The 27,971-nt window shown below is 35.1% G+C and overlaps 1 protein-coding gene across 2 annotated transcripts in view; it reads right to left on the bottom strand.

Moving 5' to 3' along the window:
* Positions 1 to 27,971, bottom strand: part of Cdh7 (cadherin 7) — a 159,769-nt gene that overhangs the window by 33,988 nt on the left and 97,810 nt on the right. For both annotated transcript variants that reach the window (XM_057770275.1, XM_057770276.1), the window contains 2 exons: positions 25,290 to 25,543; positions 732 to 868 (listed from right to left, as the gene is read on the bottom strand). In XM_057770275.1, the coding sequence (XP_057626258.1) occupies positions 732 to 868; positions 25,290 to 25,543 (391 nt within the window). The remainder of the gene's footprint in view (positions 1 to 731; positions 869 to 25,289; positions 25,544 to 27,971) is intronic.

Raw genomic sequence — 27,971 nt, 5'->3', positions numbered from 1 at the left:
AGTGTTAAATTGTGAGGTGTCTATATTTATGTATCTATATAAATATATGGATATATACATAATTATGTTTATATAAAAACACATAAACTGTATGTTTTAATATACACATATATTTGTATGCATCTATTTGTGTGTCTGTCAAATTCCTGATAAGAAAATTGCTGAATGAGGAATAGTGAATCATGAAATTTAACTCAATGATGCCATAGTTCATATTCATGTTAGTATTAGCAAATTACATACACATATATTTTCTTTGACTATACATTTCAGTAATATAGATATATTTTCTTCTAAATTACTTCATTCATATACTAAAATTAGTTATTCAAACATTCCTATCAATGTATATTGGGTAGAGATTAACTAACCTCACAGCATGATAAAGGCAGTAATATCAAAGATGTAAACATAAAAAAAGCTTCAGAGAGCAATTCACACCCATGAGCTTTTACAATTCTATGTTTTGAATTAGCTATGTAAAAATCATCACAAGTAATCAGTAAATCTATATGTATTTTGCAGCTTACTGATTTTGGAATTTCTTGAGTTTGTTTAACTTAAATAAGCAACAGCTTAAACTCACCTCATCTCCTAAGAACTCATTCTCTACTTTCATCTCGATTCCTCCTAAAGTCATTTATTGATATTTTTAATCTTTACATTTTTCTATGCTCCACTACCTGCCTATGTCCTCCCCTCTTGATGTCATTTTAAACCTTTCAACTTACGGTTCTCCATTGCAAGGACTGTAATGTTATGAACAGCATTTGTCTCTCGATCCAATAATTTTGCAGTAGTGATAACTCCACTGTTGGCATCAATATTGAAATATCTCTCCAAATCTGTGTTTCTGTCAATTGAATATCTAGTTGAAAATTTAAAGAACATGTCTTAAATTTATGTTTGGTTCTTATTTTTCATTGATTTCTTAGATGATAAATAAATCCTGCTAACTAATACCAATAATATATGTTATTCTAAAAACTCCTACTGTGTAGCTGTAGTTCCAGAGTTTGTGTTGTAATTTATTTCCTTATGTCAAATGTTTTGAAATGAGCACCATAGAATGCATTGCTTCAGCATGGCTTGAACATTCCATTGCATCTCCCACACTTTGCTACTATAGTTTACAATTTATACTAAAACCAAGCCTATATATAGGTCACTGCAGTATCTTTTTGATATTATGGACTTATAGCCTTTTGTTTTGACAGTATCAATATTAACATTTTTTTTAACTGGGATCATCACTCAGAAGCCTTAGTTGGCTTTTCAAAGACATAAGACAAAGTTGAACACCTAAAATTGAATATTATTTTAAGCTGTAAAACTACAACCTCAGAATATCAAAAGCTGTATAAGGTAAATATTATACATTTTCACAATATCTACAATACAATCATTGTTGAAAAATCATGCCATGTTTATATTCCAATGCTATATTAATATTACATAAATAAATCACCATTCCAAAATAAATTATCATTTTTATATTCCCCTGTAATTGACGTTGACAGTGTTTATTACTTTAAAATAAGTAATTCAGTACAAACACACACACACACAAAGCAAACAACAAATAAAATCTTAATAAGTGCATCACTTCAGGAATGACCAGTGATGATTGACTCAACTACATACATGACGAACCTTCAAATATATTGGCTTCTAATTTTCTTTGCCAACTTGACTCATATAAACTGTTGGTCTGTTTTAACGTTTTAATCAATTCTTATAAACATTCATTATCTCTTCAGTTCTCATATGTAGCACTAGTAAAAAATCATGTTCTTCTGTCCTCTATCTTTTAACCCTGTAATTTTCATTCATTGTGAACACAATATATTAATGCTCTCAGTGTATTCCAAAATTTGTTATTCTTTATTATCTCAGTACTTTCTCACCAATAATGTACCATAGCCATTCACACTCCTGAACAAAGTCTACTACACGTAAAATCTAAGGATTAATGTGGGTCTTTGTATCTGTCTCCTTTCATCGCCTGATGAAAGTTACTGTTCAAGGAGGATGCCTATATGTTTTTCTTTGGGTCCACCTTCTTATATAGCTTCTCTAGGATCACAAATTCTAGGCTCAATGTCCTTTGTTTATGGCTAGGAACCAAATATGAGTGAGTACATCCCATGTTCCTCTTTTTGGGTCTGGCTTACCTCACTCAGGATAGTGTTTTCTATTTCCGTCCATTTGCATGCAAAATTCAAGAAGTCATTGTTTTTTACTGCTGAGTAGTACTCTAATATGTATATATTCCATACTTTCTTCATCCATTCTTCCATTGAAGGGCATCTAGGTTGTTTCCAGGTCCTGGCTATTACAAACAATTCTGCTATGAACATAGTTGAGCATATACTTTTGTTGTATGATAAGGCATCTCTTGGGTATATTCCCAAGAGTGGTATTGCTGGGTCCAGAGGTAGGTTGATCCCCAATTTCCTGAGGAACCGCCACACTGCTGTCCAAAGTGGTTGCACAAGTTTGCATTCCCACCAGCAATGGATGAGTGTACCCCTTTCTCCACAACCTCTCCAGCAAAGGCTATCATTGGTGCTTTTTATTTTAGCCATTCTGACAGGTGTAAGATGGTATCTTAAAGTTGTCTTAATTTGCATTTCCCTGATCGCTAAGAAAGTTGAGCATGACCTTAAGTGTTTTTTGGCCATTTGAACTTCTTCTGTTGAGAATTCTCTGATCAGCTCAGTACCCCATTTTATAATTGGGTTGATTAGTCTTTTACGGTCTAATTTCTTGCGTTCTTTATATATTTTGGAGATCAGACCTTTGTCAGTTGCAGGGTTGGTGAAGATCTTCTCCCAGTCAGTGGGTTCCCTTTTTGTCTTAGTGACAGTGTCCTTTGCTTTACAGAAGCTTCTCAGTCTCAGGACGTCCCATTTACTCAATGATGCCCTTAATGTCTGTGCTGCTGGGGTTATACGTAGGAAGCGGTCTCCTGTGCCCATGTGTTGTAGAAGACCCACATTAGAGAACCGGACTGAAATCTCAAGGTCCAAATCAGGAGCAGAAGGAGAGAGAGCACGAGCAAGGAACTCAGGACCGCGTGGGGGGCACCCACACACTGAGAAAATGGGAATGTTCTATCGGGAACTCACCAAGGCCAGCTGACCTGGGTCAGAAAAAGCATGGGATAAAACCGGACTCGCTGAACATAACAGACAATGAGGACTACTGAGAACTCAAGAACAATGGCAATGGGTTTTTGATCCTACTGCACGTACTGGCTTTGTGGGAGCCTAGGCAGATACTCCTCTTAATAGACCGGGATGGAGGTGGATGGTCTTTGGACTTCCCACAGGGCAGGGAACCCTGATTACTCTTAGGGCAGATGAGGGAGGGGGACTTGATTGGGGAAGGGGGAGGGAAATGGGAGGTGGTGGTGGGGAGGAGGCAGAAATCTTAAATAAATAAATAAATAAATAAATAAATAATCTAAGGATTAAAACATAGACAGATCTCTATTATATCTTATATTTCTGAATTAGGAATTTGGGAGGACATTTATGGTGGTTTTCCCCTCCTAAGCTCTGATTGGACTGCAGAACAAAATCAGCTGGAGGTAGAATTACTTGATCAGAAAAGTTTGAGATCTATTTCCATAGTATCTTTTTTTCTCATGCCTTAATAATTTATGAGTGGCATAGCTAACATATTGGTACTTTACATGATTTCTCATCATTGGTGTTCTCTTGGGAGGAGGGGCCAGCTTCCAGTGCAAGTTTAAGTAAGTCCTGGCAGCTGTAATTGTTAATAAGAAGACTCCAGTTTTTAAGTATGTATAATGTTATTAAAAGGCAGAGTTGATAATACTGTAAAAGGGGTTCAAATCAAGTACAATGGTAATATTTTCAATCAGATTCAGCTGTGAAGTCTGAAATGGAAGACTCTAGAAGATAAATGACATTGGAACAACCAGAGTCCTCAGCTGTGGAAACAGAGGGTATTGGAATTACAAGGTACTTGTATCACAGGGGGTGAATCTACAAGTTAGATCTTCTTAAAGCTATTATAACTCCATTTATGTCATCAGTCCCAGATACAAGATATGGAACATTCTGGAATTAGTGTTGATGTTTCTGAGTCATTCAGAAGATGTACAATTGGAAGAGAGAATATTTAACTTGAATGTGGATAGCACAGTACGGTAGGTTTTATTCAGACTAAAATGGGAAAGAAACTGGAATACTGTGGTAAACTACCAAAATTTGGAAGATACTACAGATAATGGTCTTTATTAAAAGTTCCTACTCTTTGCTTTCTAGAAACTTCCACGTTTGTTTCACCTAAAATTACAGCTACATTCTATGTGATAAGTTTTGCTATATTTTTTCAGAATAGGATAATGTGTGTATATGTATTTTATTCTTCTTGTATAAACATATAGACATATTGAAATACACAAGCATGTAGAGATATACTATAAATAATATACATGTTTATGAATAGCCTATCCACCATCAACTATATTAAGATGATTATATCAAAGCTTATGCAATCAAGAAAGCCAAAATTAAAAACTTTGCTTATTCATTTTCTTATTCCTAAAGTGTAATCAAAAGATAATGTCAGCATATTTTTAAAATTTTACTTCCTTATGAGTCTGTGATGTGTTTGATTGTGCATGTGTATAAATATATGGGTGTGAGAAATTGACACAGGGTGTCTTATTCAATCACTTTTTACTTTATTTTTTGAGTCAGACCTTTAGCTTAACATGGGACTCATAAGTTCCTCTCATCTAGCTAAACAATTGTTCAGAGATCCATAGTCTCTTTTTACAAGCGCTAGGATTAAAGGTGAACATTTTTGACCACTCAACTTTTTCTGTTTTTGTGTGGATTCCTTAGAGTCTTCCAGCTTTCATTGCAAGCACTTTATTCACTGAGATATTTCTCCAGCCCTATCAAGATCCTTTTGATAAAAAAGATTTACACAATATTTTGAAAAATTACATTAAACGGAATGATGGATTTTATAAAGACATTTTCATTCAAATATATCATGAATTTTAGCTTCCAAATTAATAAGGGCAGAGATAGACACAGAGTTCACATAAATATTCATTTAATTACTTATTGGGTTAAGATTAATGACTAAATATTTGCCTGCATACTTAATTACTCAATGATTCCAGAATTGGACTAAAGGTTCTATATGTAGATGGTTCATTTATCATGGTGCTTTTGTCAGTACTCATCTCAAGAACTGAAAAATAATTGAGGATCTTGAAATACTCCATAAGTTAACAGAAAACCAAACTTGTAATCATTCAAAATGTAATTATTCTTCAATTATTAACTCTACTGATTCAAATTAATGTATATCTGAATAGCTGTAATCTTTCCATTGATCTGTACTATTGATATTTGTGTACAAGTTTTTGGATAATGTGTATAAGTGTTTATAACCTCATTTTTTCTGTAATTCATTCATGCATTAATTATTTTATTGCATTGAACTGACATTCCTTTTCCTAAAACCACACATTACAAAGTAATAGCACAAATTATAAAGACAGAAATATAACAAGTTGAATTGGTAGTAAACCGAGAATGTTAAGCTACAAAGAAAGAAATATGTATTATTTCAAGATGAGTAGAAAGACTGGAAATGCATATTAGTAGACAGATATATTGTCCGTGAGGTTTGTTCTTATTATGTTCCTTATTGACAGGCTTGGTGCAATCAAATATTAGAACATTAATTATTACCCATTATCTTCTCATTAGATAGAAGTTGTTATGAGCATGTCAACAAATTGAAGGTGAAGTATAAATAAAACTTAAACAAATTAATTTGTAAAAAAAAAAAGTTTAAATGTAACCCTTAATGTAAAAGAATCAAAGAAAATGAGATTTTTTCTTTTTCTTGTTTAGAATTAGAAGTGTTATCTTTATCCACCCTAGAATATAGAAAATCAGACTGAACAAAAAGAAAAGCAGGAGTCTCAGAAAAGCTTAGAGAGAACTTGTGCTTGCAATTGTGTGATTAACTGTTATCAACCTGACACAAACTAGAGTCATCTGTGAATTGGTAATGATAATGGTGGAACTGTCTCCAACAGACCAGACTTTGGATATGACTGTGGGGCATTTTATTAATTGTAACATAAGGGCCTGCCACACAAGGTGTCATCTCTAAGCTGGTTATGTGTGGTCCTATGCTGTATAAAAAAGTAGCTTAGCAAGGAAGAAGAATCACTATAAGAAATAAGCGGTGTCTTTTGTCTGCTTTAGTTTTGTCTATGTGTTCTCACCTTGAATTCCAGCTCCAGCTTTCCTCAAAGTTGGATTTAAATCTATAATTCAAATAAATCCATTCCTTTCCAAAAATGAATTTGTCAAATGTTTTATCATAGCAAAAAGAGAATCAACCTTAGTATCTCCTCACTGCTTGGTAAACTTAAAAAAGAATGGGAAGTTAGAAGAGAGTCACTTTATTGGTCATGTGTAAACTTTCAGTTTCAATTTTTGATGCTGCTAGTATGAGGATGAAAAAATGATTGTTCTATCTTCCCCTAAATAGCAGCCTGAATAATAGGCTTCCATCAGTATACGCTGGAGTGGTTGGTTTCAGAGATCACTCACATGTTACTAAAAGGCCTGGTTACTGTTTCCAGTGGGTATGCTGGAAAACTGGTTTTAAGTATGACATATATGTAATATTAGCAATAAAAACTAATTTGCCTTTTCCTTTTAGAGATATGCACCTATTAATATATCTGAGTATCTATTTCAAACTCATTTCTGAGGCTTGTAGAGGGTTGCATAAAGCCTCTATTATTCATGCATAATATATTCCACAAAAGATCCATCAGGAACTCTACTGCAAAGGAACAAAATCAAAAACAATATTCCTTGTATGTTACTATTCTCATTTTCAGATTGCATTGACTATTAAAACATAGGCTACCATTTCTCCTGATTGCTCAACAATACCTAATATTAGGTGTAGGAAAGACTTCTATTTGGGTATCTAAATCCTGTTTACCTAAATTATTCTGAATTTCACTTTGCTTCCATTATAAAAAGTCATTTATCCATAAAATGTAAAATTGCTAACTTTCTTTGGAAATATTTAGATTTTGAAATGTTTTTTGTAACGTTAGGGTCTGCTTGTTGGGGTTTCAGTTCTGACCAGTTCCTACAGATGGAAAGTCGCAAAGAAAATCATACAGAGGTCTCCATAAGATTATAAACTGATGGGCCCATTAGCTCAAGATTCTTATTAGCTCTTATAATGTATATCAAACCATTATTCTTATCTATGTTAGCCATATGGCTTGGTTCCTTTTTTGGCAGGGTAGGTCACATCTTGCTTCTTCCGTGGTCTGGGCAGGACTGGGAGGAATATGCTTCCTCCTTCATAAAATTTGCCTGTTCTCGTTGCCCCACCTCTACTTCCTGTCTGGTTGTCTTGCCTATACTTCCTGCCTGGCCAATCAGCATTTATTTAAAACATGATTGACAGAATACAGACAATTATCCTCCACAACTTCCCTCTTTTTTTTAAACAAAGGAAAATATCCATAGTCCCTTTTGTGGGGGGAATGTGGGCATAGTATTCCAGCTTATAGCTGGTTGGGGTTGCTGATAATCTTATGGGGACCTAAAGAAAATTTAGAATTATGATCAAGTCCTAACTGGAGTATCCTGTGAGTCTTGATCATCTCAGGCAGCAGTCTTGAATCTGTTCTGGATGTAGAACTCAGATATCTGGGCCATGTGTTCCTACTGGAGATTTCTCAGGTGGTCTTCCTTAATCAAACCTGATTTTTTTAAAAACTCAGAATGAATCCATAGCCTCTCATTTCCTGTGAAAACAAAAGCAAAATCTTCTCTCCAAAGTAACATACCTTTAGACTTCAATTTTGAAGTCAAGGTATTTTCAAAATTTATATCTTGGATTAATTTAGTAGAATTTATAAGCAAGTATTTTTTAGCAGCTGATGAACCTTTCTCAGCATGCAACCAATTCAAAGAGAGCACAATAACATACGGTATCAAGAGTCTCTGTGTATTTTTAATCTTTACATGGCTTTATTTTAATCTCTATTTTTTTATTTTTCTTTTTAACTTTTGGCTTTTTGAGACAGCTTCTCTGTGTATCTTTGTCCTGAAACTCCCTCTATAGACCAGGCTAACCTTGATCTCAGAGAGATCCACCTGTCTCTGCCTCCCCAGTGCTGGGATTAAAGGTGTGTGCTACCACACCTTGAACTCACAGAGATCTGTCTGTGTCTGCCTCCCTGGGATTGGGATTAAAGATGTGTGCTACCACACCTTGAAGTCACAGAGGTCAGTCTACCTCTGTCTCCCAAGTGTTGGGATTAAAGATTTGTACAACCACAACCAACTACTCTTTCTTTCTTTTTTATTTTAAGAACTTTAATCTTTAGCCTGCATATATTTTAACACACAGTAAACCATTTAGAGGTATTTATTTTATCTATGAATCTCTCTTTACTGTATATCTCTTTTTCTGACCACATTAGTCTTTAATTTACTAAGCAATATGGGTAAGATTAAAGGCGTGGCTTTGACGACTGGATCCAGCCCATTCCTTAGCTTTCCAGGTCATTACAGAGGTGCCAGTCAGAGCCAAGTTTATTGCCGCATCTCTATGGCATTTCAAGGTCATTTCCAGCAAGCAAGCTGCAACAGTGCATCCACAAACAACACACAAATGCTGTCTCTGGAGTTGGACCTCCTGCCTTAAAAAGTCAGAGTTTGACGTGGCAAGATGTCCTAGAAAGCCAGCATTTTAAAATGGTGCAGTTTTTTTCCTGCTACAGCTGAAAACAAAAAAGCATGCATTCAGCTTTTCATCAACACCATTTAAGTGTTTTGTGGCAGGACCTCTTAAAATAGCTGCAAAAATATGGAGCTAAAGATGAGTGAGAAAGCCTCTCTTAAATGAGAGTGTTTGTCTCTGGCAAGCAGAGCAGACCCGAGGAATTGATGTCACCAAGAAGCCATGCTTTACTGTATTCATTTACAAGCTTTTTCAGGCTTTCTGTGGATGCAGTTATCAATGTGAGTGCCATTGTGTAACATAAGGGCCTGCTCATTGGGTTTTCTGTCCTGCCCAGTTCCCACAACCACTAAGTCTCAAAGAAAATCATAGAGAGGTTAACATAAGATTATAAACTGATTGGCCCATTAGTTCAGGATTTTTATTAGCTCTTAAACATATATCAGCCCATTATTCTTATCTATGTTAGCCATATGGCTTGATACTTTTTTGGTGGGGTAGGTAACATCTTGCTTCTTCAGTGGTCTGGGCAGGACTGGGAAGAATAGGCTTCCTCTTTGCTAGAATTCTCCTGTTCTCATTGCCCTACCTGTCTGGTTGTCCCACCTATACTTCCTGCTACTGGCCAATCAGCATTTATTTAAAACATGACTGACAGAATAAAGATAATTATTCCACACAACTTCCAAAGTTTTTTTTTTTTGTAACATTGGGGCATCCATCTTCTGCCTACAGCCCCATAGTATCCAGCAGACATCTCCATGAAGCAGAAAAATTCAAAGACAGTTTAGGCTCTTTCTCCTGTATGCTGCAGAATATCTTGCAGACTCTTTTATAAATCAGGAACCCTGAAGGACCATCTCACTTTTAGGCAAGTTCAGCAGTTCTCTCTCTGTGGGTTCTTTATGTTCGGTTTATGCAACAGTCCTGGAAAAAGCAGTTTCTTGCCCAAATTCTTAACCAACTCCATAAGAAGCCTCTTCAATCTCATCTTCCTCTTGAAGTAGATTGGTGCTACCAGGAGCAGACATGTCTCATTGTCATAAAAAGCCCTAAGTTATTAAAACATTTTAAATGCCATATTCTGTAGTCTTTGAAAGATATGAAGAATGCCCACCTAACTGAAATATATCTCTATATATCTAGAAAGTCTAATTAACATGACTACAAACTTGACTATTCTAGATGATTATTCATTAACAATCTATATTTTCTAATTATACATTACATTTTAAAATGATATACAAATCACAATACCTTAATAAAGAGCAGAAATATACATATAACAATATTGACCTTAAATTTATATCAATATAGCCAACTCCATACCAATGCAAATTATTCCTATTTTGATATACCCCTTTAAATGTAAAAGAACCTTTATAAACAATATTTGGGAATATGGATGTAGTTATTTCTCTCCAAACTTCTTCCTGATGTATGGGGGCACTGTTAATTAGGTTCTTCATGGTATATCCCATGCTCTAGGTTCATCTAAGTCACCAGTTTAGTGAATTAACTTTCTGAAGGTGTTTTTACAGCAACCTTACAGAAGGGCATGGCCTATCATACCATATTGGTCTAGAAGCAATCCACAGGGTCTCATTCTCTGTGAAAACAAAAGAAGAACCTCTTTTCCAAAGCATGATATCCTTAGACCTAAATTTTGAAGTACTAATACCTTTATAATATCCATGCTGGTTTAGCTTAGCCCATAAAATGAAATGTTTCTCTGTACTCAGCTCCTTCACAGTCAAAAATTAAAAAAAAAAAAAAAAACAATAATACAAAGAATACAGGCTCTCTGTGAATTTTCCATTTTTTCTTGGCTTATTTTTACTCTATCACTTTACTTTGTCTCTTAAAATCTTTACCCTTTCTTTAAAACATTAACTTTATATTATGCCTCTGTATACTCTTTATCTTTTTTCTCCAAAGCCAATGTGGTTTATCTAACACCATGGCCCATTTAGAGGTCTTTTATGTATGAATCTATCCTATTGCATTGTCTTTAATTCTCTACTATTTTGAAAAGCTTTTAAAATGCTAAACATCTTGGTTGCAGCTGTTCTGGATATTGGCTCGACCTCTCTCCAATTTCAAAATGGTGGACCTTCCATTTCTGTTTGCTCTGGGTCTACTAGGCAGGAGCTGACCTCATCAGTTCAACTCAGAGGATGAGCGTGCAACACATAAATGCTTTTTTATCTGAGTTACAGCCATTATCTGCCATGCTGATTACTGCACAGCCTGGAAACATCTCTGTATATGGTGGCAGGAATTTGCCATGCTCTTCTGCTTGTGCACGCCTAGTAGACCTGATCTCGCCACATGCCCAGGCAGGGAGTGCTGAGTCACAGGCATGGTCTCAGCCACTTTTCTCCCAACCCTAGCGGGCACAGAAACAAATGGGTCCCACAATTGTCATTGAAATGCTTTAGAGCCAGAGTTCACACTAGCAGCACAGCCCAGGAAGCTGCATTTTAAAATGGCACAGCTTTTTTTTCCTGCTACAGCTGAATTAGGAAAATTTCTCTTAAAGGAGTTGCGATACTCTGCCAGCAAACAGCAAAAAGCTGTATTAAACTCTGTATTATTATTTTTTTTGGTCTAGAATTTCTTTTTAAGCCCTCTTAGGTTAACATGGAGTTAGTAGACTAAGTCAGGGCACCATTCTGTAGTAAGAGGAGTGGCAAGCTATGTCCCACTGCCTGGTTAGCTTAACCCAAAATAACCACACAGAAACTGTATTAATTAAATTACTGCCTGGTTCATTAGCTCTAGCCTCATATTGGCTAACTATCACACCTTGAGTAACCCATTTCTATTATATCTGTGTATCACCACATGACTGTGGCTTACTGGCAAGATTCTAATCAACGTCTGTCTCAGGCTGGATATTCATGGCATCTGCTACACTGCTCTTCTTTTCAGAATTCTGTTCTGTCTTCTCTGCCCACCTAAGGGCTGCCCTATTAAAAGGCCAAGGCAGTTTTTTTTTTTTATTCAACCAATGAAAGCAACACAAATACAGAAGGCCCTCCTACACCAGTTTTATGAGGCTGCTCATTCATTTCCTGAGTGCATGGCAGATCAGGCCCAAAATAACCAAACAAAAACTATATTAATTAAATCACTGCTTGGTCCATTATCTCTAGATAATTATTGGCTAACTCCTACATTTTAATTTAATTCATTTCTATTAATGTGGAGATAAATACAAGGTCCGGGCAAGGTCCTGGCTCATCTGTTCCCAGCAGCAGCTATATGGCATCTCTTTCTTTCTCCCAGCATTCAATTTAGTTTGTCCTACCTAGCTCTACTCTACCATATCACAGTCCAAGGCAAATTCTTTATTCATTAACCAATAAAAGCAATACATAAAAAAACGGACTTCTGACATCACTGGAGTTTATAGCACTTGGATATAACAATGCAAATTATATAGAACTGTATATGTACCATACTAATCTGTGTGCCCAGAACATTCCAATTCTGTTACCAAAGTCATGTTTATATATAATCTAGAAATAATAATTATTTTCTTGTAATGATTTACAGAGAATCTACCATAGTGATGAGGTGAGCAGGCCTGCTTTTTGTCCCACCTGGCTCCCACATGGCTAGCTTTAAACCCAAAATAACAACACACAAATTGTATTCATTTAAACACTGCCAAGACCATTAGTTTCAACCTCTTATTGGCTAATTCTCACATCTTGGTTAACCCATTTCTAATAATCTGTGTAGCACCACAAAATGGTGGCTTACTGGGAAGAGTCTAACCTGCATCCATCTTAGGCTGGAGCTTCATCTCATCTGCCTCACTGCCTTTGACCCAGCATCCTGTTCTGTTTACTCGACCTACCTAATTTTCCATTCTATCAAAGAGCCAAGGCAATTTCTTTATTAACCAATGAAAGTAACACATAGACAGATGACCCTCTTCCATCAATCTTCTTCAAAATAAACCACAAATTTCTATATACAATGATAGAAGACACTATATTTGAGCCCTCATTCACCTTGTCTGATATCAGCAACTCAATTTTTCCTTTGAAGATTTAAAATTTCTCAATCTTATATAATTTGACAGTACAAACAAGGTACCCAAACATTCTGGTTTAATGACAGCCCATATATCAAGAAATGATAAATTTTTGTTCAAAATATCTTAATCTAAAGCAGATTCATCCTCTTTGTTGCATCCCAGAGACTGCTTTTCACTGTTTCTCATTTTTTTTCACAGATAATTTTACTCTTTCATTTCTCTCATAAGATGAAATTTCATAATTTCACTTTTTGTAAGGTTTAATAATATTTTCCGTAAGATTTTTTTTCTCAATTAACCATGCTTTGTTTGTTCAGTTACAATTAAAGGATGTTAACAAAACAATAGAAGATAAATCAGTTTGAGTTCTGGCAACTTTCATATTCATGCATAATTCTACCTATACACTCACACACTCTTTCTCTCTCTCACACACACACAAACACACACACACAAACACACACACACAAAGATTAGAGATTTTTGTGCTCTCCTACTAATCTGATGCTTTAATTGGTATTTTAGACATGAGAGTCACTAATTAAGGACAAATAAGGCAACATGTAATTTTCAATAAATTAATCTTATCTATAGTCTTAAATAAAGCTAAGTTAGAAGGTCTTGGCAAATAGTTGTAATTATAGGACAACATTTTGTAAAATATAAAACAAAAAATGGCTCCAATAAATTAGTTATTTACTGCTTTATATACTTTTAGAATCATCTCTGGTTAGTAAGCACACTAGTCTAACAAAATTCTTTGTTTCTAATGTTCTGAATATATAGCTATTTACATTTTTAGTAACAATTGTATTAAAATGAATAACAGTTTGAAATAGAACATGACTCCTAATTTTTTTACAGAACGGTTTCCTGTTACTTTTTAGATTTCCCATCTGCACTGTTAACACTACTTTCTGTATAGCACAGCTCACTTTATGTAATATAAAAATGGGAAAAAATCAATTATGTAGAATAATGTACATAGATATAGATATATTCAGACTTATAAGCAACTGTATGAACACACTAAATAGCTGTGGCTAGGCTATCCTCCAACACCCCCCACTCCAAAACCCACCTATTCACCTGTGAGATCTGTGGAATCCTGAAACACAGCTTGCTCCAATACTGAGGGGACCTAAGAGGTTAGTCAACAGCCACAGGTATGGACAGCCAGGTGTCCCACTCTCTAGGACCCCCCTTGGTGAGATAAAACCCAAAAGCACCTCTCCAAATCCCTTGGCTTTTCTAGTTAGCCAGCAGGGAGTTTTCCTGTGGCTAGGCTAGGCCCCAACCTACCCCACCTCCAAACCCGCCTATTTGCCTGTGAACTCTGTGGAACCTTGAATCACAGCTTGCTCCAATACTGAGGGTACCTAAGAAGTGAGTCAATAGCCACAGGGCCAGAGAGCTGGGTGCCCTACTCTCTAGGACATCCCCAGTGGGACAAAACCCAGGGGGCTTTCCCCTACTCCCTCATCTTTTCTAGCCAGGAAGCACGGAGTTTTCCTGTGGCTAGGCTATGCCTGAACCCACCCCAATTCCAAACTCACCTATCTGCTTGTAAATTCCATTGAACCCTGAAACACAGCTTGCTATAATACTGAGGGGAACTAAGAGGGCAGGCCAAGAAAAAATCTCAAATACTCAGATAGCTGCATCAATGATTGGACCAAGATGCCAAGATACTGCTGTCCTATTATGAAGGAAGAGATAGATAGGTGCCACTGCAAGAATTTCTCCAACAACCTAAAAGGCAGCATGGTAACACCAGAACACAAACTTCATCATTCTAACCCAGAATAGGTAGAAGAAATTGACTTTAAACATAACTTTATGAAAATGATGGACAACTATAAAAAGGAAGTGAAAAACTCCCTTAAAGAATTGGAAGAGAAGACAAAAAAGTTGGAAGAAATTAATAAATCCCTCAAAGAAACCCAAGAAAACTAAGAAAAAACAATCAAACAGGTGAAGGACTTGAAGACTGAAATAGAGGTAATAAAGGAAAACACAAACTGAGGGGATTCTGGATATGAAAAATCTGTATAAACAAACAGGAACAACAGAGACAAGTATAATCAACAGAATATAAGGGATAGAAGAAAGAATTTCCGGTGCTAAAAATACTATAGAGGAAATAGGCTCATTGGTCAAATAAACCATTAAATCTAACAAATTCTTAACACAAAACATTTAGGAAATCTGTGACACCATGAAAAGACCAAACTGAAGAATAATAGGGGTAAAAGAAGGAGAAGAACTCCAGCTCAAAGTCACAGAAAATGTTTTCAACAAAATTATAGAAGAAAACTTTCCCAATCTAGACAAGGATATCCCTAAAGGTATAAGAAGCTTACAGAACACCAAAGAGACTGAATCAAAAAATTAAAATCCCCTCTCCATATAATAATCAAAACACAAAACACACAGAATAAAGAAATATTAAGAGCTTCGAAGGAAAAAGGTCAAGAAGCATATCAAGGTAAACCTATTAGAATTACACCTGACTTTTTAATGGAAACCACGAAATCCAGAAGGTCTTAGATAGATGTGTTGCAGACAATAAAAGATAATTTGGATGCAAGCCCAGACTACTATATCCAGCAAAGCTTTCAGTCACCATCATTGGAGAAAAGAAGATATTCCATGACATAAAGAGAGTTAAAGAATATGTATCCATAAACCCAGCTTTACAGCAAGTACTAGTAGGAAAATCTCAACCCAAGGAAGCTAACTACATCCACAATAACAGAGACCTCTGATAATCTCCCCACCAGCATAACCCCAAAAAGGGAAACACACAAACACTACTACTGAAAAATAACTGAAGTTATTAATACCACTTAACATCAATGTGCTCAATTCACTTGTAAAAAGAAAAGGCTAAGAGAATGGATAAAAAAACAGGATCTAGCGTTCTGCTGTTTACAAGAAACACACCTCAACCTCAAAGACAGACACTACCTCAGAGTAAAGGGTTGGGAAAAGATTTTCCAATCAAATGTACCTAAGAAACAAGTGTGTGTGGCTAGACTGATATCTAACAAAATTAATTTCAAACTAAAATTGATCAGAAGAGTTGGAGAAGGATATTTTATACTCATAACAGGAACAGTTCATCAAGATGAAGTCTCAATTGTATATCTATGCCCCTAATACAAGAGCACACACATATGTAAAAGAAACATTACTAATACTTAAATGCACATCACACCCTACACACGAATAGTAGGGGATCTCTATACTCCTCTCACCAATGGACAGGTCAACCAGACAGAAACTTAACAGAGAAATAAGAGAACTAACAGATGTAATGAATCAAATGAACTTAATAGACATCTATAGAACATTCCACCCAAACACAAAAGAATATACCTTCTTCTCAACACCTCATGGAACTTTCTCTAAAATTGATCACATACACAGTAACAAAACAAACATCCACAAATACAAATATATCAAGTAACCCCCTGTTCTTATCAGATCAGCATGGATTAGATTAGATTTTTAACAACAATACTACTCCCAGAATGCCTACAAACTCATGGAAAACTGAAAAGTCAACTACTGTACCATTCCTGGGTCAAGGAAGAAATTAAAAAAAAATTAAAGTCTTCCTTGAATTCAACAAAAATAAAGACACAACACATACAAACCTAAGGGACAATATGAAAGCAGTGCTAAGAGAAAAGTTCTTAGCACTAAGTGCCCACATAAAAAAATGGAGAAAGATCACATTAGCAACTTTACAGCACAACTGAAAGCTCTAGAAAACAAAAGGAAGCAGACTAACACAGAAAGAGTAGAAGATAGGAAATAAATCGAACTGAGGGCTGAAATCAACAAAAATAGAAACAAAGAAAACAATACAAAGAATCAATGAAACAAAGAGCAGGTTCTTTGAGAAAGTCAATAAGATTGACAAACCTTTATCCAAACTAAGCAAAAGGCAGACAGAGAACATCCAAATTAACAAAATCAGAAATGAAAAGGGGGACATAACAACACACACTGAAGAAATACAGAGAATCATTAGGTCTTACTAAAAAAACCTGTACTCTAAAAATTGGAAAATGTAAAAGAAATGGACAATATTTTAGACATATGCCAATACCAAAATTAAATTAAGACCAGGTGAGCAATTTAAATACACCTATAAGCCATGAGGAAAAAGAAGTTATCAACTAAAACCTCTCAACTAAAAATTGGTTTTAGGGAAGAATTCTACCAGAACTTCCAAGAAGAGCTAATACCTATAATACTCAAAGGTTCCACATAATAGAAACAGAAAAGTCATTGCCAAACTCTTTCTATGAGGCTGCAGTTACCCTGACACCAAAATTGCACAAAGACTCAAAAACAAAAAAAGAAGAATTACAGACTAATCTCACTCATGAACATGGATTCAAAAATTCTCAATAAAATACTCGCAAACTAAATCCAAAAACACATAAAAAAAAATCATTCATGATCAAGTAGGCTTCATCCCAGAGATGTCGGGCTGGTTTAACATACAAAAATCTACCAATGTAATATATCATATAATTAAACTGAAAGAAAAAAACATGATTATTTCATTAGATGCTAAAAAAGCATTTGACAAAATTCAAAATTCAGCATCCCTTCATGATAAAAGTCTTGGAGAGATAGAGATACAAGGATCATATCTAAATATAATAAAAGCAATACACAGCAAGCTGACAACAAAATTAAATAAAATGGAGAGATAATAAAAGCATTACACTAAAATCGGAAACAAGACAAGACTGTACACTATCTCTTTATCTTTTCAACATAGTTCTTGAAGTTTTAGCAATAGCAATAAGAAAACATAAGGAGATCAAAGAGATTCAAATTTGAAAGAAAGAAGTCAAACTTTTGTCATTTTCAGACATGATAGTGTACATAAGTAACTTCAAAAACTCTACCAGAGAACTCCTACAGTTGATAAATACCTTCAGTGATGTGGCAGGGATACAAGATCAACTCAAAAAAATCAGTAGCCCTCTTATACACAAAAGATAAAGAAGCTGAGGGAAATCAGAGAAACATGACCTTTCACAATAGCCACAAATAACAGAAAATATCTTGGGGTAACACTAACCAAGGATGTGAAAGACCTATGTGATAAGAACATTAAGTCTTTGCAGAAAGAAATTGAAGAAGAGACCAGCAAATGGAAAGATCTCCCATGCTCTTATATAGGAAGGGTCAACACAGTAAAAATGGCAATCATCAAAGGTAATCTATAGATACAATGCAATCCCCATCAAAATTCCAACAGAATTCTTCACAGACCTGGAAAGAACATAATCAACTTCATATGGAAAAACAAAAAAACCCAGGATATCCAAAACAATCCTATACAATAAAGGAATTTCCGGAAGAATTACCATCTCTGACATCAAGCTTAATTACAGAACTATAATAATCAAAACAGCTTGGTATTGGCATAAAAACAGAGATGTTGACCAATGGAACCAAATTGAAGACCTGAATATTAATCTAGAAACCTGCTAACATCTGATTTTTGACAAAGAAGCTAAAATTATACAACAGAAAAATAAAGCATCTTCAACAAATGATGCTGGCATAACTGGAAGTCAACCTGTAGAAAAATAAAAACAGATCCATATCTATCACCATGCACAAAACTCAAATGTATTTAAGTCCTCAATATAAATTTGATCACACTGAACCTAATAGAAGAAAAAGTGGAAAGTAGCCTTCAATGCATGGACACAGGAGATCACTTCCTAAATATAACCCCAGTAATACAGACAATAAGAACAGCAATAAATAAATAGGATCTCCTGAAACTGAGAAACTTCAGTAAAGAAAAGGATACAGTCAATAAGACAAAAAGGAAGCCTACTGAATGGGAAAAATCTTCACCAACTTCACATCAGACAAAGGACTGACTCCAAAATATATAAATAACACAAGAAATTAGACATTAAATTTCTAAATAACTCATTTAAAAAATGGTGTGCTGAACTAAACAGAAAATTCTCAACAGAAGAATTTCAAATGGCCAAAAGATGCTTAAGAACATGTTCAACTTCCTTGGCTATCAAGAAAATGCAAATCAAAAGAACTCTGAGATACCATCTTACACCTTTCAGAATGGTTAAGATGAAAACCAATAATCATAGTTTATACTGGAGAGGATGTGGACTCAGCAGAACACTCATCCATTGCTGGTAGGAATGGAAACTTATGAAACCACTTTGGAAATCAGTATGGTGGTTTCTCAGAAAATTTGAGAATCAACCTACCTCAGCATCCAACAATACCATTATTGGGAATATGCCCAAAAGATGCTCAATCATACTACAAAGCATTTGTTCAACTATGTTTATAGCAGAATTATTTGTAATAGCCAGGAAACAACCTAGATGGTCCTCAACTGAAGAATGTATAAATAAAGTATGGCACACTTACACATTAGAGTACTACTTAGTGGTAAAAAAACAATGACATCTTGAATTTTGCATAGAAATGGATGGAATTAGAAAACATTATGCTGAGCTAGGTAACCCAGACCAAAAAAAAATGAATATGGTATATATTTACTCATAAGTGGATATTAGCCATAAACAAACAACATTGAGCTTATACTTCATGATCCCAGGGAAGCTAAATAAAGCCCAAAGAAAAATAAATATTGACCCACCTAGAAACTGGAAATAAACAAGATCATCTGACAAAATTGGAAGCATGGGGGTGGGGCTTAGAAGGAAGGGGAGAAGGGAAGGGTTGAGGAGAACTTGGAGTGGCATAGTCGAGATGGAGGAGGAACAGATAAAAGAGCAAGGAAAGAGATATCTTGATCGAGGAAGCCATTACGGGGTTAGAAAGGAACCTGGATTTAGAAAATTTCCCAGGAATCCACAAAGATGACCCAGCTAAGCCCCTAAGTAATAGTGGAGAGAGTTCCTGAACTGGCCTTGCCCTGAAGTCAGACTGATGACTTCAACAACAGACGGAAACAACAGATGGAAACAGAGGCAGAGACCTACATCAAAGCACTGGACTGAGCTCCCAAGGTCCAGTTGAAAAGTTGGAGGTGTGAGAGTATGAGTAAGGAGGTCAAGACCATCGGGAATTCACCCAGTGAGAAAGTTTGCCTGAGATAATGGGAACTCACCAACTCCAACTGGACTGGGAGTGAATGAGCATGGGATCAAACTAGTCCCTCTGAATGTGGTTGACAGTTGGGGTAGACTGAGGGGATACTGACAGCTGCGCTGGGATTTGTAACTACTCCATGTACTGGCTTCTGGGGATCCTAGTCTATTTTGATGTATACCTTGCTCAGCATAGATGTAGTAGGGAAGGACTTGGACTTTCCACAGAGCAGGGTACCTTGCCCTCTCTTAAGATTGGAGGGGGTCGGGTGGGAGGGTGAGTGGAGGGAGTGAGAGGAGGGGAGGGAGTGGGAATTTGGATTGGTAATTTTTTAAAGTAATAAAATAAACTAAAAAAACCATTAAATATTCAAACAACCCAAATGTGTTCATACTAGCCATACCACATCATGATACATTTTTGCCTTTTATCTTAGAACATGTCACCATGAATGTCAGTATCTGTAGAAAATATGCACATAGAATTTGGAGCAGAAATGGTAAAAAATTCTGGAAATGTTGTTTAATATCATTATGCAGAAATCTTCACAATGAATCTTATTTTTTACTTACATCTTACTTCAATAAAGTGCTAGTTTTAGCATTCTGTCTCTTAGTTTGTTCTGTGTCTTTTAGTAACCAATGCTCTCATAAATTTAGCACAATGTTATTAGGATAGAAGTAAACGAAACATCATCATTCTCTACATTATATTTGTTATCAACTTCTCCAAATACTGCTGTACACAAAGTTTTACTGATGCTGTCATTCCTCCAAGTAAAACCTCTTGTCCAGTGATCTGAATTGCTCTAATTTGTCTCACAATCTTTCTTGTTACCATAAAGACATATTTTTCTCTTGTAGTTCTTATCTTTTATGAGATCTTATTACTTCAGCCAGATTATAAGTTCCTAGGTGTTGGAAGAAATGTTTTATTCATACTTGTTTTCAACCGGCATTTTCCCCAGAGTGTTTCACAGAACACTTTCTTGATAAATGCATGCTGAGCCATTGATCAGCTTGCCAATGCTGACTTGAAAAATGAATATGATTTCTATAGTCTCCAGAATCCTTAAAGGTTCTTAAAATCTTGGACAAGAACTGTAAAATCAAGTTCTTACTGTTTTAGAAGGTGATCAAAGAGAATGGACTGTAACCTGTCCTTCCTTTATTGGTAGATGTAGCAACAGGTTTAGCATTCAGGTCTAAAGTGACATAAAATATTATATAAATGCTTAAAAATGAGTCAGATATATGCTTACTCTCTATTATCTACAATTGCTTAAAGAAAAATAAAGAGGCAGTATTTATTTTCCTAAGTAATGTTAAGTATCACTGAATTTTTACTGAAGAATTAGTTTATTCACATGAGGAAAATGGAAAGCAAATTAAATGAAGTATGGTACACTTCAAATATGCTATCTGGATGAGACTAAGGCCGCAGAGAGTCTTAACATTCCCTAGTGGTGTAGGCAATCACAAAGGTCTGGGTTCATATAACAATCATATTTCTACTAATTACATCTCTAACAGTCAAAATGCCAATGTTGTGACAGTGATGCAAGCATCCATTTCAGAAAAGGAAAAATGTATACAGAAAAGTTACACATAGGCTGTGTATAAAATATTAGCAAAATGAGCTTTTGTTTTAAATATATATGATCCATGTTACATTGGAAGAGGAAGTTAAATTTGCTTTACTGGAAGTTTGTTCTAATATTTTTACTTAGACTAAACAACATATAAAGTAAATTTTCTAAATATGAATAACATATGCCATACTTCCATCTGATATCATAATTTTTAACATTATTATGTTAACTGATAATTCAATGACTGTACTATTTCACACTTTTAGTAATATTGCCTGCCCTGTAAATAACTGCAATGAAGTAAACACTGCTTCTCAATATCTCAAGGGCAATAGGGGCAAGCAATCTGAACCCATATGGTGAGAAGGGACAGCAAGACTCAAAAGCAATTTTTTGACTTCTACATATTGTAAGCCACTTTGTACAAGTATACATGGACATGCACTGTACAAATAGACACACATAAACACACACTAAATAAATGTGAAATAAAATGAACATTTGTGAAGTCATAGAAGCAAGATCCTAACTATAAACTCTCATCACATTTTGTAGTCATTTGTAAGTTCTGATTCTCTGCCACCTCAGAAAAATGCTGTTTCTCTGCAGGTACATGATGAAGGAGGGTTTACAGTTTGATAACTAACTGATCTCTTAATAAAATATATGTTTACCTGCACAAAGTCATTGTATAATGTTTGCCATTTATTGGGATGTATGTGAATGTGAAATAATCTTAATAATAAATAGCAAAATGGGAGTAGAAAATCAGTACAGCATTTAACAGAACATACCATCCTTCTGAGGAACCAAGATTGGTTGTAAGCACTCATGCCAGACAGCTCTCATTTGCCTGTAATTCCAGATCCACAACATCTTCTAGACTCCACAAGTATCTGCATACATATTCATATGCAAACATACACACACACAATTAACATAAAATAAATCCTTAAAAGGTAGCCGAAGTTATTGTCTATAAAAGGTCAATATTAACTCACTTTTATGACACTATAGTCAATATAAAATTTTATAAATCCTAACAATAAAAATACAGAAATACCATATTTGCTAATATTGGTCATGATTTTTAAGTATCATTTAAAAAAGGAAAACACAATTGAGTAAACCTCAGAGCAATTTCTTAATGCTTGGCTCACAAAGAAATATGAGAATTCTTGTGGCATAGTGTCCACCACTTAACAAAAAACAATGCTGGGAAGGGAACCAATTTCAAGAGATTGTATGAGAGTAAATATAGTCAACAAGGAATAACATGCATCTCTTAAAGAGCCTCATAAATGGATGGGAAAGACAAATATATTGAATTAAATTCAGAAAAAATTATGTACCATGAATGTTAATTGCCAACATTATGAAAATTATTTAAAGTCACAAAGTGTTTCAAGCATAGCAACATTAGACTTAAGACAAAAATTTGATAAATCTGAAGACATAAGCAATTATACAAAGTTTAATCATTTGAAATTGCTTGAGACAAACCTGACTTTCTGCGTGTGAGAAAATAAGATTGTACTTAACTTCCTGTTGTAATATGAGCAGCGGGGCTGCATCCCTGGCACCCGGCCGCCCACATGGCTTTACCCAAAATAATTACACAGAAACTGTATTCTTTTAATCACTGCCTGGCCCATTAGTTCCAGCCTCTTATTGACTAGCTCTTACATATTAATCTAACCAATTTCTAACATTCTGTGTAGTACCACAAGCTGGCTTACCATGAAAGATCTTAACCTGCGTCTGTCTGGAGTGGGAGAATCATGGCGACTCACTGACTCGGCTTCTTTCTCCCAGCGTTCTGTTCTGTTTACTCCACCTATCTAAATTCTACCCTATCAGAGGCCAAGCAGTTTCTTTATTAATTAACCAATGAAAGCAACAGATAGAAAGATGACCCTCCTCCATAATTTCCCCTTTTTCTGTTTAAACAAAAAAGGCTTTCATTTTAACATAGTAAAATTACATATAACAAAACAGTTACCAAGCAAGAATTACAGTTACAATATTATATCTATTTTAATCATAAATAAGGAAAACTATAACTATCTATTTATTCTTGAACTCCATCAAAGACTCCAGAAGGATATAATATTACCTAAGCAAACAAGAAATCCAAAATTCTAGAAATGACAAAGACATCTCGCTGCCTGGACAGTCACCCAAAGTTCTTTTGTACCATTGGGGCATCCATCTTCAGCCTTCAGGCCCATAGTATCCAGCAGACATTTTCATCAAGCAGGAAATTACTGCTTAACATTACCATTGTCTCAATTCATGTACAATAGTCTGAAAAATTCAATGCTTTCTTAGGAAATTTTCAATAGTATGATTTACAAGGTAATTAATAAAATGAAAATAAAATTAAGGTAACAGACACTAATAGACTCTTTAGATGTCCTTAAATGCCTTTGTTCATTGGCCCTAAAATATGGTAAATATTAATATGCCTTTACACCTTTTAATACCTTCAACCGTGGGAAAAGATTTTGTTCCTCATAATTAAATAATTTAGGCACAATTTAAATAGAAGTAAGATTATCATCAATATATAATTTTTGCACACTGTGAGCATGATTGTGAGAGTTTGTTTTAATTAAATGACTCAGATCTCTGGATCTATGGAGTGGCTCCTGAACTGTATAAGAATGTAGAAACATTTCCTACCCATATTCTACAATTTTAGGAAATTTCACAAGGTTGCACATTAGATGAAATGCTATAGGCAATGACCACTGAGAAAAAAAATCAGTCTTCTCCAGGGACCATCAATCGTAAGTGCATGTACATATTAGCAACACTAAATAAATTCAGCAGGTTGCATTTAAAATTTTATATATGTGTGTATATTATATATTATATATATAATATATTTAATATAATAATTAAATAATGAATTAAGATACAAGCCAAGAACTGGTAAAAAGCAAGTGAACCTGTATGTATTTGTTCACTTTCTGTATTGACTATTAATACAATGTGGCCAAATGTCTCATGTTCCCACTGTCATGATGCACTGTAAAATGTAACTGTGGGGAAAATTAACACTATTCTTTAACTTGATTGTTGTAAGTATATTTTAACAAAGAAAAAGAAATTTACTAAAATTTAACAGCCAGGGGTTGAGGAAATATATTACATACAAAGTAAACACCATTCCCATAATATCTCAAGTATATTTTACTTACTATGTTTATCCCAAGCTACAGGTGTCATTCATCACATTCAAACAAATACACACATACATGCAAACACACAAACTGATCTCAAATGAGAGGGTGTAGATAATTTGAAATGTTTGCATATATAAATATACTCAAAGAGATTATTTGATAAAAATGTCTAGTCTATTTTTAGAATGATAATTTGAACTAACTGCATATATAGATGAGGTATATTTTTATTTTTACTCCTAGAAACAGTAAAGTTAATAAACACAGATTGTCCACAGACATCAATTTAAAAGATAAATTAATTGATCCTTAATTTAACTAATCAATTAATTCCTTTACTCTTTTATTGAATTAGCAGAGATGCTCTGTAGTTCCTATCCTGTTGAAATATTTATACTATAGTGCTTTGCACAGAAAGAATGTACACATTAATAGTTACAGACCAGAAAGGACCATTATACAGAAGTATGAATGTGGATACAAGAATACTGATGAATGTAGTAGTTAAAAAGGAGAAAAAAGCCTTTACCTCACTGGGCTATTGGAAGAATCAGGGTCATGTGCTGCTACAGTGCCAATGATATTTCCCACTTGTGTAGCTTCTGACACTTCCATGGGGTACAAGGGTGAAGAAAACACAGGGGGCTCATCCACATCTTCTACAATTATCTTTATAGTTGTTGTGTCACTGAATGGACCCAAACTTAGAAACCTGGGATCAGCATCACGATTTGCAGCCTCTATGCGCAGTGTATAACTTGTTTTAGCTTCAAAATCGAGTTCCTGTAAGGAAAGTTATTAGTGAAATTAAATTACTGAATAGATAGTCACCAAAGCAAGTCTTTTCATTTATGAATATCAATAACTATAGTGGAGACTCTGTCATGAAAATGCACCATCAGCACTCAAACACAATAGAAGTTTATGCCAATTAGAATCCTTACTAATTTTCTGGCTCAGACCATGGTAAATCCTTTAGAGCTAACTTAATCCATTCTACTGCCATGCATTTCTGGGACAGACACAATTCTTCATAACATTATCTGAAAGAATATGGTCTGATTTAAAATATTTTCCAACAGGGCATAAGTGTATTATTCTTAACTCATATAATCCATATATCTTATTCAGAAATATTAATTAAAATGGAAGAGAAACTCCACATCAAACTCAATTTCTCATTTAAAAGATGGGTGACTTAGGCGACTCATATTTTGACTTCTCAGGTGCTTAGACTTTAATTTTAGTGGCACTGGAAATGTATCAATGTCTCTCAAACACATACAGCAGCCTTTCTATAAAGCACTCACTGGTGCTGCTTTCTTCAGCAGTCCATTGCCAAACACCAAAACTCTCTACATAGATGTCTAATACTTATATCTTAGAATTTTAAATCTATATGTATCTTCTTAAGAGTAATAATGATTTTCAAATATTCTTCAAAAGCAGTCATTGGAAGCTTGATTATAAAAATTAAATATTTCATTAAAAATCACCATATGTTCAAATAGGAATCATATATGTGGTATGAAGATGCTTGGAAAAATAATATGTGGAGTGTGACAGCTTTTTCTAGATTTCATTCTCAATCTAATCACTGAATAACATGTAGAGAGACAATGTTTTTAGCTTCCATTCTCAATATCAACATTGAATAAACTCAAATTCTCTCCATATGACACAAAACAGAATGACATTAATGTAATAATAAAGAACACGATAGAAATTATTTCAATTCTAAAAGACATTAGAAATATTGAACAGGAAATACATTGAAAATATAATAGTGATGGTTGGAATGCAAATTTACTGCTGGGAGAAAAGACCTGTATTTTGTTTTAGTCATCTTAGCTCACAAATTAAGTAAGATATTCACCTCTGTAGGGCAAGTTCTGGGCCCAGGATAGTGCAGGAGAATGGTCTGTAATCTGTCAATCATGTTTCATATAAATACTGATTGGCCAGGCAGGAAGCATAGGTGGAAAAAAACACAAGAAGTAGAGATGATGCAATGAGAACAGGAGAATTCTGGGAAGGAGGAAGTTGATTCCTCCCACTCCTGCCAAGACCACCGAAGCAGCAGCATGTGACCTGCCAGCTAAAAAAGGTACGGAGCCATATGGCAAAAATAGGTCAGAATAATGGATTAATATGAGCTACAAGAGCTAATAAGTAGACTGACCTAATGGGCCAATTAGCTTTATAATGTATAGAGATATCTGTGTGATTGTCTTTGGGGCTTGCTGGCTGTGGGGTACTGGTCAGGACAGAAACCCCAAGGAGCAGGCCCTCTCATGTTAGAGAATGGCACTCATGTGGATAACTGCATCCAGAGAAAGCTTGGGACAGACTAGAGTAAAGCATTTTGATTTTCAGCTGAAGCAGGAAAAAAGCTGTGCTGTTTTAAATGCTGGCTTTCTGGGCCCTCTTGCCAGGGAAAACTCTGACTCTTTCAAGCAGGTGGTCCAGACTATGGGGCTATGGACACACTGTTGCAGCTTGTTTTCTGGCAAGGACCTTGAAACACAATAGGGGCTTTCAGTGTTGTTTATGGACACATTGTTGCAGCTTGCTTGCTGGCAGGGACCTTGAAACGCCATAGAGTTGTAGAAATAAACATGGCTCCAGCCAGTACCTCAGCCATGATTGCTTGGTGAATTAAAGGCTCTTATATTCAGAAAAAGAGAGGTATACAGTAAAGAGAGATTCAAAGAAGAAGAAAACCTCCAAATGGTTTACAGTGTGTTAAAAATATATACAGGCTAAAGGTTAAAGTTCTCAGAGTAAAAAAAAAAAAAAAAAAGAAAGAAAGAGTAGTACTCCTGGTGGTGGTGGCTCACACAGGTAGGATTTGCCTGGTAGGCAGAGACAGATGGATCTCTGTGAGTTCAAAGACAGCCTGGTCTACAGAGTTATTCCAGGACAAAGATATACAAAGAACCTGTCTCAAAAAGTAAAAGTAAAAATAAACGAAATAGAGGTTAAAATAAAGTCACATAAAGATGGAAAATACACAGAGAATCTTGATACTGTATGCTATTATGCTCTCTTTAAATTGTTTGAATGCTGAGGAAGAAGCAACACTTGCTTATAAATGCTACAGAATTAATCAAAGATAGGTATTTTGAAAATACCTTGACTTCAAAATTGAAGTCAAAAGATATGTTACTTTGAGAAGAGATTTTGCTTTTGTTTCCACAGAAAATGAGAG

Source organism: Chionomys nivalis, chromosome 5, assembly GCF_950005125.1.
Source record: "Chionomys nivalis chromosome 5, mChiNiv1.1, whole genome shotgun sequence".
In the NCBI taxonomy this organism is placed as follows: Eukaryota; Metazoa; Chordata; class Mammalia; order Rodentia; family Cricetidae; genus Chionomys; species Chionomys nivalis.
Note: the sequence above shows the minus strand (reverse complement) of the source record. Positions and strands in the feature narration are given on the sequence as shown.